At 29.1% G+C, this 14585-nt stretch overlaps 1 protein-coding gene across 1 annotated transcript in view; it reads left to right on the top strand.

Moving 5' to 3' along the window:
- The first annotated feature begins 4566 nt into the window (after positions 1 to 4566).
- Positions 4567 to 14585, top strand: part of Pus7 (pseudouridine synthase 7) — a 51337-nt gene continuing 41318 nt past the window's right edge. Inside the window, exons 1-5 of the mRNA XM_067264574.1 lie at positions 4567 to 4847; positions 6974 to 7070; positions 7200 to 7289; positions 7367 to 7505; positions 12303 to 12417. Coding sequence (XP_067120675.1) covers positions 4567 to 4847; positions 6974 to 7070; positions 7200 to 7289; positions 7367 to 7505; positions 12303 to 12417 — 722 coding nt within the window. The remainder of the gene's footprint in view (positions 4848 to 6973; positions 7071 to 7199; positions 7290 to 7366; positions 7506 to 12302; positions 12418 to 14585) is intronic.

Here is a 14585-nt window from a genome sequence, read left to right as displayed (position 1 = left end):
TGAACTCAACATTGATCTTTCAGAGATTTTGAACCCAACACAGATCCTAACATTATAACATTACATGTTGATAGGTAATCTGTTATATTTCTGTCAAAATGTATTTGGACCTCTGAGGAAGGCTTGGATGGCCTCGAAAGTTTGAAAGAACTAGGATTTTAGTAGTTTTTGTTTTGATTTCCAAAAAAAGCAAACAACTATACATGATGATAGGTTTTAACAATGCCATGCTGTCATTGGAAGCGGTGGAAGCGCTGCTTCCCTTGTATTTTCTAAAATATAAATACATATTGGGCGATTATTTTCATATTTGAATATACTTTGAATTACTTAAAATTAATATTTTAATTAATATATAATAATAATAATATTTATTATTTTTATTATTATCTGTAATAAAATATATGTAAAAAACAACGATAAGATCGCTATTGTCTATTCAAATCTAAATTCATCTATGCATATTCCCAATGGGCAAAAATATATGAATTGGTGCATGCACTTTACAGTGCCCCAACCTTTGGCGGTTTAGCCAGTGGATGCTACACACCATAATGCTTCCAACAATTCTATCCCTTAGCCACTGGTAGGGAGCTATTTGACTAAGTGAATTGTTTTAAGATTTAAAAAGTAAAGAATATTCAATGTTATTTTTATGTATGTTTCTTTGCGAAGTTATATTTAATTATAATTATATTGACAGATTTTCAGACAAAATTTTTAGAATTTTTATCACTTTTAGATGTTAATAATTTTAAATATTATGAAAAACAATTTTCACAAGCCTGTTTTAATTATTTAAATTAAGTAAATTTTATGGGAAATTATCTAAATTACGCAGTGAATTGCAATATTTATATTCGTGTCCAGTCTATATTGACAAGTAACTGTTAGACATAAAAAGTATTATAATTAATGACGATCTGAACAAAGACATACTAAAAGAATTATGTGATTTAATATCATTAATTTTTACGGTACCATCTACCAGTGCATCTATTGAGTGCAGTTTTTTGACTATGAATCAAATTCATACATTGGCCAGGAACACTCACTCAGTCAGAGAAAAAATTGTCATCGCTAGCATTGCTTTTGATAGAAAGAGCTTTCAAATACGTTGATAGAATCAACGACCAGTGACTTTTATGAAGTAATTAACGACTTTGTGGAAAAAATAGCCAAATAGTTATTTTGTAAAAAATTATATAAAAAAACAAGTTTTTCTATCATTGTTTGTATTGTATCAATTTGTATTATGTATGTATTATTTGTATTTTAGAACTAAAGTACATAAATTGTTTATTTTTGTCATTTCCAGTATTTGTTTAAAATTTTTATGGAAATGTGATGCACTGGACAGATTTGAACTATCACGAAAGACGCGAAAAAATGGTTAATTTAGAGAAAAATTTATTAGTTTAAAAAAAACATAGGAAAAAAATCCTTTATAGTCGGACACCCATTGTTTATATCAAACTGTGATGCAGAAACCATAACTTGCTGAAGGAAGTTGTCCTATGATTGGTGGAAGATCGAATTCTTCTTCAATTTTGATCTTTCTCGTGCTCCAGGTAGAAGTTGCGTTACACTTAGTAATGAGGGACCAGCCACTCAGGAAGTGTGATTGAGTGATCAGGAAGTGATTGAACAATCAATCAAAATGGACAAAAGAAAGAACGGAGATTGATATAATCCCGGACAATCGAGAACGCCTCCCACTCGGCTAACGTTCTGAATAAACAAAACGCCGTGTCAATGTGCAAAAAAAAAAAAAAAAAAAAAAAAAATACGAAACAAAACAATTTCTCGTCTATTGTGCCAACCTGTAACCCGTGCCACTTCAGACTTAGACCGTGTCCCCAATGCCAACAGATGAAGTCTCTCCGTGCCTTACAGACTTGTCAATGCCACTGTCTCGGGGCCACCTTTAATCGACGATTAAAGAAGCACATTGACACCCAGGAAGTTATAATAGCTGATTGTCCTAAAACAAATTATTTTGTATATAGTGTACGTTTATTTTATGTTAAAATTAACGGTTTTGTCAGATCCTTGTCGTCTTTGTCTCTTCCGCCATCACACACATACGAATGGACCCTAGACCATCACTGATGCGCAATTAACTAATTGCCCCTTCTTACAGAAACATAGCTTTCCAATCATCAAATGTCAAGGCACGCCCCTGGTTTTTAACTGTTTAAAATGATATAACACAACAAAACCCAGTTGGTTAAATATAAAATGGTAACTGAGAATTTAACCAGCTAAATTTCAGCTGCTTTCATTAATTAATGATTAAAAAATTTAGGCAAAATGATGAAGATTGGTATCTGATGATTGCATTAATAGGTTTAGTTAAATTTGGATGTCTAAAAACACTATCTGTAGGGAATTTAAGTTATAACTGGTGTATAATTAGCAAGGTCCAGATTTTTGGGTGCTGCACCCACTTGATTTTTGAAGAGGCAGAGTGTAAAAAGACAAACTAAGTTTTAGTGCGGTAGACCCACTCCTTGCCAAATTGTTTTGCACTCAAATGCATCCAAATTGCAAACCTGCCCCCAAAACTGTGACTAGCACCCAAATTATATATTTTGTACCCAGCTCTTCCCTTTTTTACATTTTCAAAGAATATGTTGACAATTATCTCTTTTTTTGGTGGTTTTTATTCATTCACTTGAGGGGGGAAAAAACAAATTCATTAAACCAGACCATGTATGCTGAGAAAAAAAATACGATAATTAGCTTACTCTCTTCTTTTGTTGAGAGCAAGGGGGTAAAGTGGAATTTTCTGGACTAAACAACTAAGCCTTAGGGTTGTTTTAAGAATGTAAACAGATTCACTGAAAATCTGCAACATGTGTTTTCTTTTCTAAGAAAGGAACAATCTAGAAAATTGTGTATTGAACCTGTATATCACTTTACCCTGACTTGTGAGCAAAACCATTTCAACTTTTTTTGTTCAGTGTTGGCGACATTAGGAAATGGCAAAATTGTCTGCATCTAAACTGAACATTTTAGCAAAAAAGTTTAAAGATGGAGGTGTATGCACAGATGGAAAGTTCTTTTCTGTTCCATCGATTATGTGATTTTGGTTGATGTGAAACACCAAGAAACGAAAATCAGGCAACACATAAGTTTGGAAAAGCATAGAGAAGGCAAACAAAAAAGGAGGAATTTCGAGCATATATTTATAGAGGCACCTGGACGTTGTTGGAGACGACCCTGTAATATTTGTACTGGAAGAAACAATGGATTCCACAAAACGGTACATACTGAACATTCTTGTTGCACCACTGACCATGTGCTATGTACAACCAATGTTGTTCAAAATGTACCAACTTGAAAATACGAACTCAACAAACTCTAATATCTGGTCATCCGTTGGGGGATCTTGGATAAACAGTATGGTATTCTACTGCGAGAACTTCAAGAAAATTAATGCGTTTATCAATGAACTTCCTCCTGGAGATTCTGTGGCCATCAACAGTGTCGAGAAGCTGGTCACTGATCCAGTAGTGACCACAGAGCTCTATTCCATGCATTTGTACAAGTTATTGGTGGATAAAATCAACAAGCTGGAAAGATGTGGAACTGAAATGTGAGATCAGTGGAATGTTGTAAGTCAGGTGCTTGATGTCTGGATGGTTTTGCCCTGGACAAACTCAAATCTAGTTTATCAAAAAATCCTGATATGAAAAATATTCTGGATTGCACTGAACTAGAATTCTGAGTAAAACTGAAACATGTCCCCCTAGTCTCGGTCGACGTGAAAAAATCTTTTTGTTTTTTTATATAAAGACATTCTATTCTCCAAACAAGAAAACTTCACTTTTAAGAACATTGAAATGATTATTATTGTAAATTACAATGATCATCTTTATGTTTAAATTGCAATAAACAATTACGTAGTTTGTAAATATAGTACATCTTGTTGGTTTTTGTCTGGCACCCAAAATGGAGGAAAAAAGTACCCAAACAAGCACCCAATCCATTCTAAAATGGCACCCAAAAATCTGGACCTTAATAATTAGCAATGCACTTGCATTGTCAGTTATGTCCTTATGACTTAATATCAAAGCTTTTCCAGACTTACATTAAGTAGAACTAACTTGTGTGATTGAGAGGTAAATTACTATCGTCTAGACCAGGGATGGCAAACCTTTCTGAGCCCACATGCCATATAGTAAGCATTTTTAGCTTTAAAGATGTTAATGCATGCAAAGTTTTAGACTTTGAATAATCATATTTGTTTAATTTCTTTAAATATTCTTTAATTAGAATAAATGTAAAAAAGATGATTGAAAAACACAATGATAAATTGGAAATGTATGATAAGTTACATGCCAAATTATTTCTCCTTATGTGTGTCACTTTGGGCACATGTGCCATAGTTTGCCACCCCTGGTCTAGATTATAATGATTGATGAATTCAACTCTAGTCTAGTAAATTTTCAGCATAATATTTAGTGAATTGTTACTAATTTCTATAAAAGTACCTGTATATTTATAAAGTTCATAAATATAAATAAATATTTGCATTTAAAGTATATTGAAATTTTATAGATGGAAGATCAAGTGGAATCAGATTCAAAATGCCAAATATCAATTTCTAAAGAGAAGATTCATAATCTTGATGAGCATGAATTACCATGTAAAAAGGCAAAATTTGAAGAGGGTAAGAATAAAAATTTCTCACATTCTGAAATGGAAAATTTTGAATGTAACAATGATCATTCTGTAGCTGAAAGTTGGACGAATAACAGATCTTTTCAAACTGAGAAAAACTGTGGAATAACTGAATATTTATCAAATGAGAAAGGATTTTATGGAATTTTGAAACACAGGTAAATTATTTTGGTTTTATTTTCATTAATACACTTAGTAAATTCAATGAACCACTAAAAAAATGCTTATGTAGATCTGCTTAAATTGTAACAAATGTACAAATGATTTTAGCTTTTGATGAGTGGGTTTACTTGGTGGTTCTCATTTCTAACTCCAGGAGGAAGTTTTAAAAAATGTAAGATTTACAAAAAAAGTTAATATCTTGTCTTCTTGTCTATGATTTTATAAACTAGGCAATATTTTATTCCAATTTGATTATCTTGAATAACTCCAACAATTCAGGAGGAGACAGCAAATGTGAACAACTACTAGGTGCCATGTTTATCTTTGTAGTAGAAAATTCTATATTAAATATTGCAAAACTTCAAAAACCTTGTGGAAAAAATATTATAGACCTGTCAGCAGATCTAATTGTAACATTTCATGTTTTCCCATAAATATGAATTTATTATGAGACAAACTTGAAGAACATTATAATATATATATATATATATATATATGCACACCCTACTCTACCCTACAATAATGGACTGGACACCAGCAGTGGTAGTGTTCTTGTTTCGGGGTGTTTTTCATGGTATGGATGGCCTTAATGCTTTTATCAATGAACTTCCTCCTGGAGATTCTGCGGCCATCAACAGTGTCAAGAACTTCGACACTGTTGATGGCCGCACTGATACATTGATAGATGTAAGGAATTGAAATTGTTATCAGCTAGTTATTATCAGTACACATGAGTTCCAAAGCAATTACAATAAGTGGACCCTACTGTATTTTTTAGCCTTTTTTTTTTATGAATCGGTAGCTTTTGCTCTAGTAATAGTGTCTTTTGCATAGAATAACTTTAATAGCTTGGAAAGTTAAGATACATTCAATAAATCATAATTGCAAAAAAAGCACTAAAGAATTCTAAAAATAAATACAACACATCAATCTTATTATGCTTTGCAGTTATTTTGGAACGTAACAAACATTTTCAGTTCAAAATAACTACAGAGCATAAGGTACCAACTTTATGCTTTGTGTTGTATTTATAATTAATGCTTTGTTTAGTAGGTTGTCTTTATTGAATTCTAAAAAGAAATGTTGATAAATTTCACTAATTTGTATAAAAGTTAAAGAAATTTATCATATAAATTGTGCAAATTTTAAACATTTACTATGTCATAGTTATATATCATGAGTGCTTTTTTTAAATTTAGGACAGTGATGGCAAACCTTTTCCCAAAGGTGGGTCAAAATTGAATTTGAAATTTAGTAATTCCAAACTGCAGGTCTAATATTTAATTTAGGCAATTAAAACATTTGCAAGTTTTCTTTTATTTAACTTTTTAATCTATATCAGAAAAGTGACAATAAATTTATATAAATGAAAAGAAAAAAATAATAGTGATTATAATAGAAACAAATATTTCGTTGTTTATTTCATGATGATATTTATATTTGAGGTTCAGAATTACTGGTCTTTATAACTTTTCATTATAGTTTTAGGACCCTGCTTTCACACTATATAATCAAACTTTTGAAATCTATCAAATACTTTTTTATAATTTATCAAAACCTAATACATGCTAAAAATTTTAACGCAGTTGCCTTCAGTGACAAACATGACAATTTCAGTGACCCCATAGATTATTGGTTTACCATTGCTGACTTATGATATCATGAATCAGGATGGTAATAATGGTTAGGAAGCACTTTTCTGTTATTACTATGATTTTACAATTTTGTCTAGTTAATGACTATTAATTAAATTAATTTTTTTTTAAAAATTCTGATATACATACATAATCTAATCTCTTGGTGAGCAGTTTCCAGTTAGAACACAGCTTATAAGTGCTTAAATTCACATTACTAAAGTATGTTTTCTTACCAATAACTAATAATTTATTAATAAATTATTAGTTATTATAAATTCTTTAATACCAATAACTAATAATTTATTAATAAATTATTAGTTATTGGTATTAAAGAATTTATAAAATGCAAAGTATTTAAAAATATATTTTTGATGTGAAAAGCATATTTTAATTTACATATAAAAATGATCTAATACTAAATAAATCTGAAACAAAGTAAGAAATTTATTTGATTGTTTCTAAATTGCCAGTTAATTAATTTTCAGATATTCTGATTTTGTCGTTAATGAAATCCAGAAAGATGGAATGGCCATTCACTTAACAGATTTTTCAGCACCCAAAGAAGATGCCAATATCATCAGCGTAAGCAAGTTCGGGTAACTGTAATTAATACTTTATTAGAATTACAAGTAATGGAATAAAATGGTAAAGCTTACATACTTGGATTTTACATTTTCTTCTAGTTTTAAAGTATTTTCTATTGATTTATAGCTAACAGAGCAAGTTGGTTTAGAATTAAGTGAAAAAATTCAACATCTTTGTAGTCAAGATGCAGACAAAAGTGATACAGTTCTGATAGATGTAAGGAATTTTAAACAAAATTAGGAATAAATGTTTCTAGAAAATGCTTGAAAGATTTAAAAATCAAATTTTTACAGGTTACAGAGATGGATAAAGATAAAAGGAGAAAAATACATACTGCAATAAGACAGAATTGTACTGGATTAGAAAGTAATACTGAAGATCAAAACGATAAGAAATTTATTGCTGTAACTAAAGCTAATGTAAAACAGAAAGGTACACTAAATATTGATTTCTCTGATTTAAAAAAATTTTTACAGCAACATTATCTATAATTTACTCTACAAAATATGTATTGTATTTAATTTACATTTCAACTTTAATCTGCCACATTAAGAATTAAATTATTATAATAACATAAGATCAATAATTTAATATAATAATATTAAATTATTATTATTTATACTGGGAGGTGATAGCAGTTATAAACTGTGTGTGTCCAAGAGAATCCAGAATACTTAGGAAACAAAGATAAATTATTACAAATTTCAGAAATCTCAAAATTATTAAACTTTAATGAAAAGTTTCAAGTAAACTTTATTTTTATTACTTAAATATGAGAAATTAATTCTATGATGTTTAGTAGAGAAATGGACTTAGGTGTTCCAAATTTATCAACTTTTTTATTACCAGTAAAAGAGTAAATTTTTAAAACATTAATAATTTTAAATTTTGACTCCAAATGAAAAAGTTAGTACACTAATGATTGTTAGTTGATGGCTCATCAGTAAGTCAGTAACTAAACAATCACTAGTACTCTATGACCAACTGAATTTCCTTTTTCCTATTTCGAAAAGCAAAAGTTTCATTTTTTGAAAAATCCAGCATGCTGTAATTTTTTAGTTACTGTGATTACAAAGTGGTCAGTGCAAGCACTCACTTTCAATTAAATGTATTCCATTTTCTCAACTAAAATGTTACTTTACTAAAATTGCTGCTGCATTTTAGGTGTTACACATTAAGAAATTGCTAGTCTGTCCACCATAATACTGTAATATGATAATTTAAAAATTGTGCAAAACTATAAAGTAGTAAATTTAAAAGATAAATGATTTAAACTACTTTTACAGTTTAAATAAAAATGTTTAATACTTTTGCCTTTAATATATAAAATTAATGTACACAAAAGCATATACAAATATTTGGCTTCATAAAATTACTATATATGTTTATGTATTTTCTTTTACCAAATTACCAGTATATTTACCAATGCATTTTTTTACCTGATTACCAGTAAACCATTTAATGGTAATGCAATCTCTAAATGGACTGGATAAAATTCTTGATCTGTTAACAGCTTTGTATATGAGACAAAATATTATCTTTGAGACTTATCAGTTATTTAAATTACCAAATAAACTTCAATTATGAAATTATTTTGATCATTTGATTTTGCTATTTGGTTAATGTTACCTATGGTTCCAGGATGGCAGCGCTTCCGGTCATCATCTTGGATTGGTCTGGAAACTGCGTGTTTAGCACTATTTTGTTTGGAGATCACATGTTTCTGAAAATATGATAAACTAAGATAAAATATTGAAAAAAAAAAATAATAATAACAATCCCTTTTTTATTTGATTCTACTTTTTTTCGTAGTTTGGTAGATTTCACTTCATTTTGGCAGGTTTTTCTTCTCTGATGATGATGTTTCTGCTACAACCATAGGAGACTTTTTGGCTGTCTTTTTATTCACATTTGCTGTTGCCTTTTCCTTTTCTTTTCTTAGCATTTGCTTCTTATTAATGTTTGGAAGTAGTGTACATGGAACAGATTGTAGATCTAACCATTTTGGAGTTGTCCCAGTCCCTAGATCGATCATAACCAATTATCTTACAAAAAATTGGAAACTTTTTCCAGGTTTTCTTTACACTAATTAAACCAGATGTATGCTTCAGACAGTGCCAAGTGCCATAATTCTATTTTGCCATACGTTTCGAACGATGTGAGGGCAAAATGAACGACAAAAGACAATGGACATTGCCAAATGTGCTTTTAAAGGTTTCCTTCATATGCTGAATAGTTATAACCACTTTTACAAATCTTAGAAAGCATGATTTTACGTCACTTCAATACTATAATTAACATGTTTTAGCACACAAGTTGCACATTGCATGAGTTCGTTGCAGTCCTAATTTTAAAGCAAATTTAAAGCCATTATTAATATCATTTTTCCACCCTAATTTCAAAAATTTGTTTTCATCTATCTATTAGAATTTACAAGGAGTACAACCTAACCAAAAGTTCATCAGAAGTAATTTCTACATAACTACTTGACACAAAATTATCAAAAAACCTAAAAAAGTTGAAAAATTTACAACATATTTAGTTGTTATTTATATCGAATTCACAAATACTATCGTTTAGGCTCAACATATTTACCTTTTTACCTTTTTTTGGAAAAATAATGTAAAAAATAGAAATCAAATATTCCATTATAGATAAAACACAACACTGTCAGTATCGTCTACCTATTGGTTAATTTGCATATTTTCATGAAAAACTACCGTCTGCCACGTCATATTTTACAAATTTGCATAATCCTTCACATTCTTTTTTTACATCCCATTAAACGTCAGTCAAATACATGATAGCTCCTTCTACCGCTATTACCTCAAGACACCCGGATTGGAGATTACTGGAAGTGCTGCCATCTTGGAACCATAGGTAACATTAACCTGCTATTTTTATATAGGTTACATTTTATTTAACAATGATTTTATAAATTTAATGATACATTAATTTTTTATAAGCTATGCTGTATTTGTTTCTAGATTTGAAATTAAATGGCATTTAATTACTTTTAATTTTAAAATAATTTCTTGATAACTTTTATACATTGAATTTTTCTTGCATCCAACTAAAATGCTCTATGCATTTCTATTCTGATTTTTTGATATAGTTCTTTATTATTATACATCAGTCTTTAGTAAGTGTATAATTGTTCTACAGCAGCGGTTCCCAACCAGTGGTCCGCAAGAGCTAAAATATGGTCCGTGAAAGATTTAAAACTTTTATTTATTTTAAATTATTATTTCCATATCGATACAAACTGAATTTAATTTTTACTAAAAATGTTATATTTTCTATTATAATGGTACTGTTAAAGCAAAAGTCTTGAGTTTAACGAGTACTTATATTAAAAGTTTTGATTAAAGTTTATTTTTCTTAAACCTTGTGGTCCCTACTAACAACAATGAAATCAAAGTGGTCCCTTGTCAAAAGAAGGTTGAGAACCACTGTTCTGCAGCAATGATCATTATCATGAAAGTTGTGCATTGTTTCATGATTTTATAAATTTTTATTGGAACAGTAGTTAAGAAAATTTGTGCTTTGAAGATGCAAATTCAGTCTTCAGAAGTTTATTTTTTTGTGAAAATATTTTTGGAGATATAAAATTACATATACACACAATGGCAGCCCATCAGTCTGTGCTGACCAAGATCAGTATGGCCAGTCACTCTGATTGGTCAGCTTTTGTGACATCATTGTGTGTGACTCTCAATTCCTCTTTCTTCCTCTTCATCATGAGGTGGGCAAGGTGTACACGCTTTTGCTCCTGTGTAGTTATTCTCATGTCGAACAATGGGCTTTGTTATTTTTGATATCTTGTATGATTTCCTTGGATGATATCTGTAGCAGTCTCAGATACAGTGCTCTTTTTCTAAAAATTTACTGCCAGCACACAAATATGGGGACTGAATATATAGAATTGTTTTAACTCAGTAACTATCAGTATTATGTACCAGCTATTAATACTTTTTATGCCATCAGCCTGTCTGGCATACTGATGTGTTCTAGCTGAAAAATATGTATGTACATATAAAATCTGATATAGCAAGCATGTTAATTATTGCTAGTGTATTACTAATAAAATGTAGTTAGTTAAAACAAAATAATGCAAATTTCAAAATCAGTTATTGATTTCATTAGCATACTTTATTTGTATTCTGTTTTTTATATTGTTTTGGATAATTGAAATTGAGTTTTATTTATTTGTGTATTATTACTGATAAGCACATATTGATGTTAAACATTGTGACTGTAATTTAGAAATACAGTACTTGTACAGGAATTTCATATGGATGACTGAATGGCTAAATAGTTAAGGTGCCAGCTTATTGTCTCCTGGGGATTTGGAATGAATCTGGTTCTTGGTACATACAGGGTGGAAAACATAAAATATAATAATTTAATGCAATGAACTGTTTTCTTTTATCTCACATTCTGATTTACAGGATGAAATGTTTCATATAAGAAAACCAATTAATACTAATTAATTCCAATTATAAGTGCCATGATATTACAATTCCTACATACTAAGATTAGATGACCATAGGTTTCAGTCTCCATTTGCCAGTGCTATTTGCTCTTAACATGGTTGTGCAATTTATTGAATTTTATCTCTACATTACGATTTTTCTATTGGTGATTCCAGTTTCATTAATTAAAGAACCATTTTATTCTTACCCTTGTTTACTGCTTACTTATTTCTTAACTGTTTTGTTGCCACTAAGATAAAGCAACATCTGATAACTTATAATTTTGATTTTCTTGTTTTATATTAATTTTTTTATATTGATGAATAACCTAATCAACAAATATTTATTGTATTTCATTTACAACCATTGGTTGTTAGGTAAATAGGTGTTTTGTAGCAATTTAATCTTATTTTGAGAATATAGATAGGTTGACTTGTATTAGAATGAGATTCAAATTCAACCATAAGAAAGAGAAATCTCTGAATGTTTGAGTGTTTTTTGGAATAAAATATGCTCATAAATTTGGGTTACACTGTATTTACAAATTTAAAAAAAAAATTTTTTTTTAGATCACAAAATTCTAAAATCCATAGATACAACAAGTAAAAATTGCTTATTTCATTTAATTTTTAGTTTACAGAATTTTACTACCACTGAATTAATGTTTCATTAGGATAAATGAAAGATGTGATGAGTGAATTTTCTCAGAATTTTTTAGTTATAAAAATTATTAATTATCAAAAATTTCTTTTAGGAAGAAAATCACGCCCAGTCTGGCCTCATTCAAGAGGGAACTATACTCATTTTGTGTTATATAAAGAAAATACTGACACTATGGAAGCTATATATGCAATTGCTAATTTATTAAGGTAGAATTATTATTTATGATTCTTCGGATTAACAACATTCAATTTAAAAAATTGACATAGTGATTGATAAAAATTGATAATATGACATTTTAAAAATAATTATATTTTCTAAAAATATTTTAATTAATACATAAATTAATGAAATGGCCAAGAACAATAAATATATATAAAATATTCACAATTTGGAAGAAACAATTAAAATCTTTACATTCTCTCCTTTCAAACCTCAGAAACAAAATAGTCTTTGAGCGGAGTCAACCTTTTATCTGAGGTTTCTTGTCTGCCTTGTTATGTAAAAACGTTTAAAAAACATTATTGTTTCTTCCAAATTGCGTATATTTTATAATTATATTTTCCTCTTTATTTTAATATCAAATTTTTATCTGAAATAATTTACATCTATTGATTGTAGATTGATGAAGTGTCTATAAATTGCAATTTTTAATGCTTAGTGTTCTGAGATATTACATATTTTTGTTACAGTATATCATAATATTTAGTTATTTTAAAAGTAATGGATGCATCTTATTGATAAGCAGCAGTTAACAAGAAAAATTGCATTATTATTAAATAAACTCTGCTGTTAATTAAAAAAAGCTAGAATAAATTTTTACTATTAAATGTAATATTATAGAAAAATGATTTTTACTACATTAATTTTAATAAATAATATGCACAGATATTATATAATTAGATTTTGTTGTCATTAATTAAATTGCTGATTAATACTACTACTAATAAGCATTGAATATTAATATTTATTTTATTAGAAAACTATTTGTTTGAATAGAACAACTACAATGATATTTACCTTTAATAAAATTTTCAGAAGCTCTTAGCTGAAAGTACTCAATATTATTATGACTTAACATCATTGATAGGTTCTTGGAAACTGACTAGCAAAACAATGTATAGTGAAACCAACATTACCATAGGCTAAATCAGGGTTGTCCAACCTTTCTTCCTAATGGGCCAAATTAGAAAGCATAAGTCCGGTTACAAGGTTATAGATAACGTATTTCAAAAAATTCGAACAGCCTGTTCGTTTTCTGCTTTTGTACTAAGAGTTCGATTTTGTTCTGTTCTCTTTTTCTTGAGAAAGTTCATTGAATATGAACGAAAATGTTTGGAAATAACAAAAATTGGGCTGCAAGTTCACAAGATGTTCTAGTAAGTTGCTTATATTAAATAATTGTAAATGATTACAAATGTACTAGTATCTTTTCTCAATAACACTGAGGACTTGATGTATTTAAATTCTTTTAGCCAATATAATTCTTGCTAAAACAGTACAAAAAAGAGCAATTCAGACATAAGTAAAATGTGTATACACACCATTTTCTTTATAAGTTTACATTCATTTAATGTATAAAATATATAATATAGCATAAAAGACACACATTTTTTATTCTGTTTTACTTTCATGAGAATAATACAGTCGAGTCCGCATAAGTCGACACCCGGATAACTCAACACCATCAGTTAATGAGTCAATTTTCTGTGGTCCCGACCGACTTACATAGGCATTAATGTTAAAAAAAACTTTGGTTTACTCGACATCGTTTAACTCGTCACCACTGGATAAGTCGACATACTTTTGCTGTCCCACAGTCCAATAAGTCGTCACCCCCTCCTGAAAAAATGAATTCACTCTGCACGTGTAGTGCAAACTCTTTTTTTTTTTTTTTTTCAGGAGGGGGACTCAATTTATTTATTAATATATAATTAATATATTTTATAATATAATGATATGTATATATATATTAATATATTAATAAAAATGTCTTAACATGTTATGTATTTTCATGTATAAAATAATAACAGATAAACAAAAAGAAAATACACAATATACATCAATGTTACACCAGAATCCAATTTTGCATTTTCTCATGCCAGAGGCATTAAGAATCCTTAGACGTTACTTGCCAACAATTGACAATTGCGAAGATAATGTTTTAAAGGCATTCGTGATCGTTGAAAAAGAAAGTTGAGACAGTTAAGTGCTTAAAACAAACAACACTAAATGAATTTTTTAATTTTTCATTTACAGAGTAATTGTAAATGGAGGACACAATGTATTGTAAGCCTATACTACTGTATAACGCATTACTGTATTTTATTAATTGTAGTTTTGTGATTTTTTTCCAACTTTGCTTTAGTTGTCACAT

Source organism: Centruroides vittatus, unplaced genomic scaffold, assembly GCF_030686945.1.
Source record: "Centruroides vittatus isolate TY-2023 unplaced genomic scaffold, ASM3068694v2 contig_19, whole genome shotgun sequence".
NCBI classification, from domain to species: domain Eukaryota; kingdom Metazoa; phylum Arthropoda; class Arachnida; order Scorpiones; family Buthidae; genus Centruroides; species Centruroides vittatus.
The sequence above is the reverse complement of the archived record's forward strand: the minus strand, read 5'-3'. Positions and strand labels throughout refer to the sequence as shown.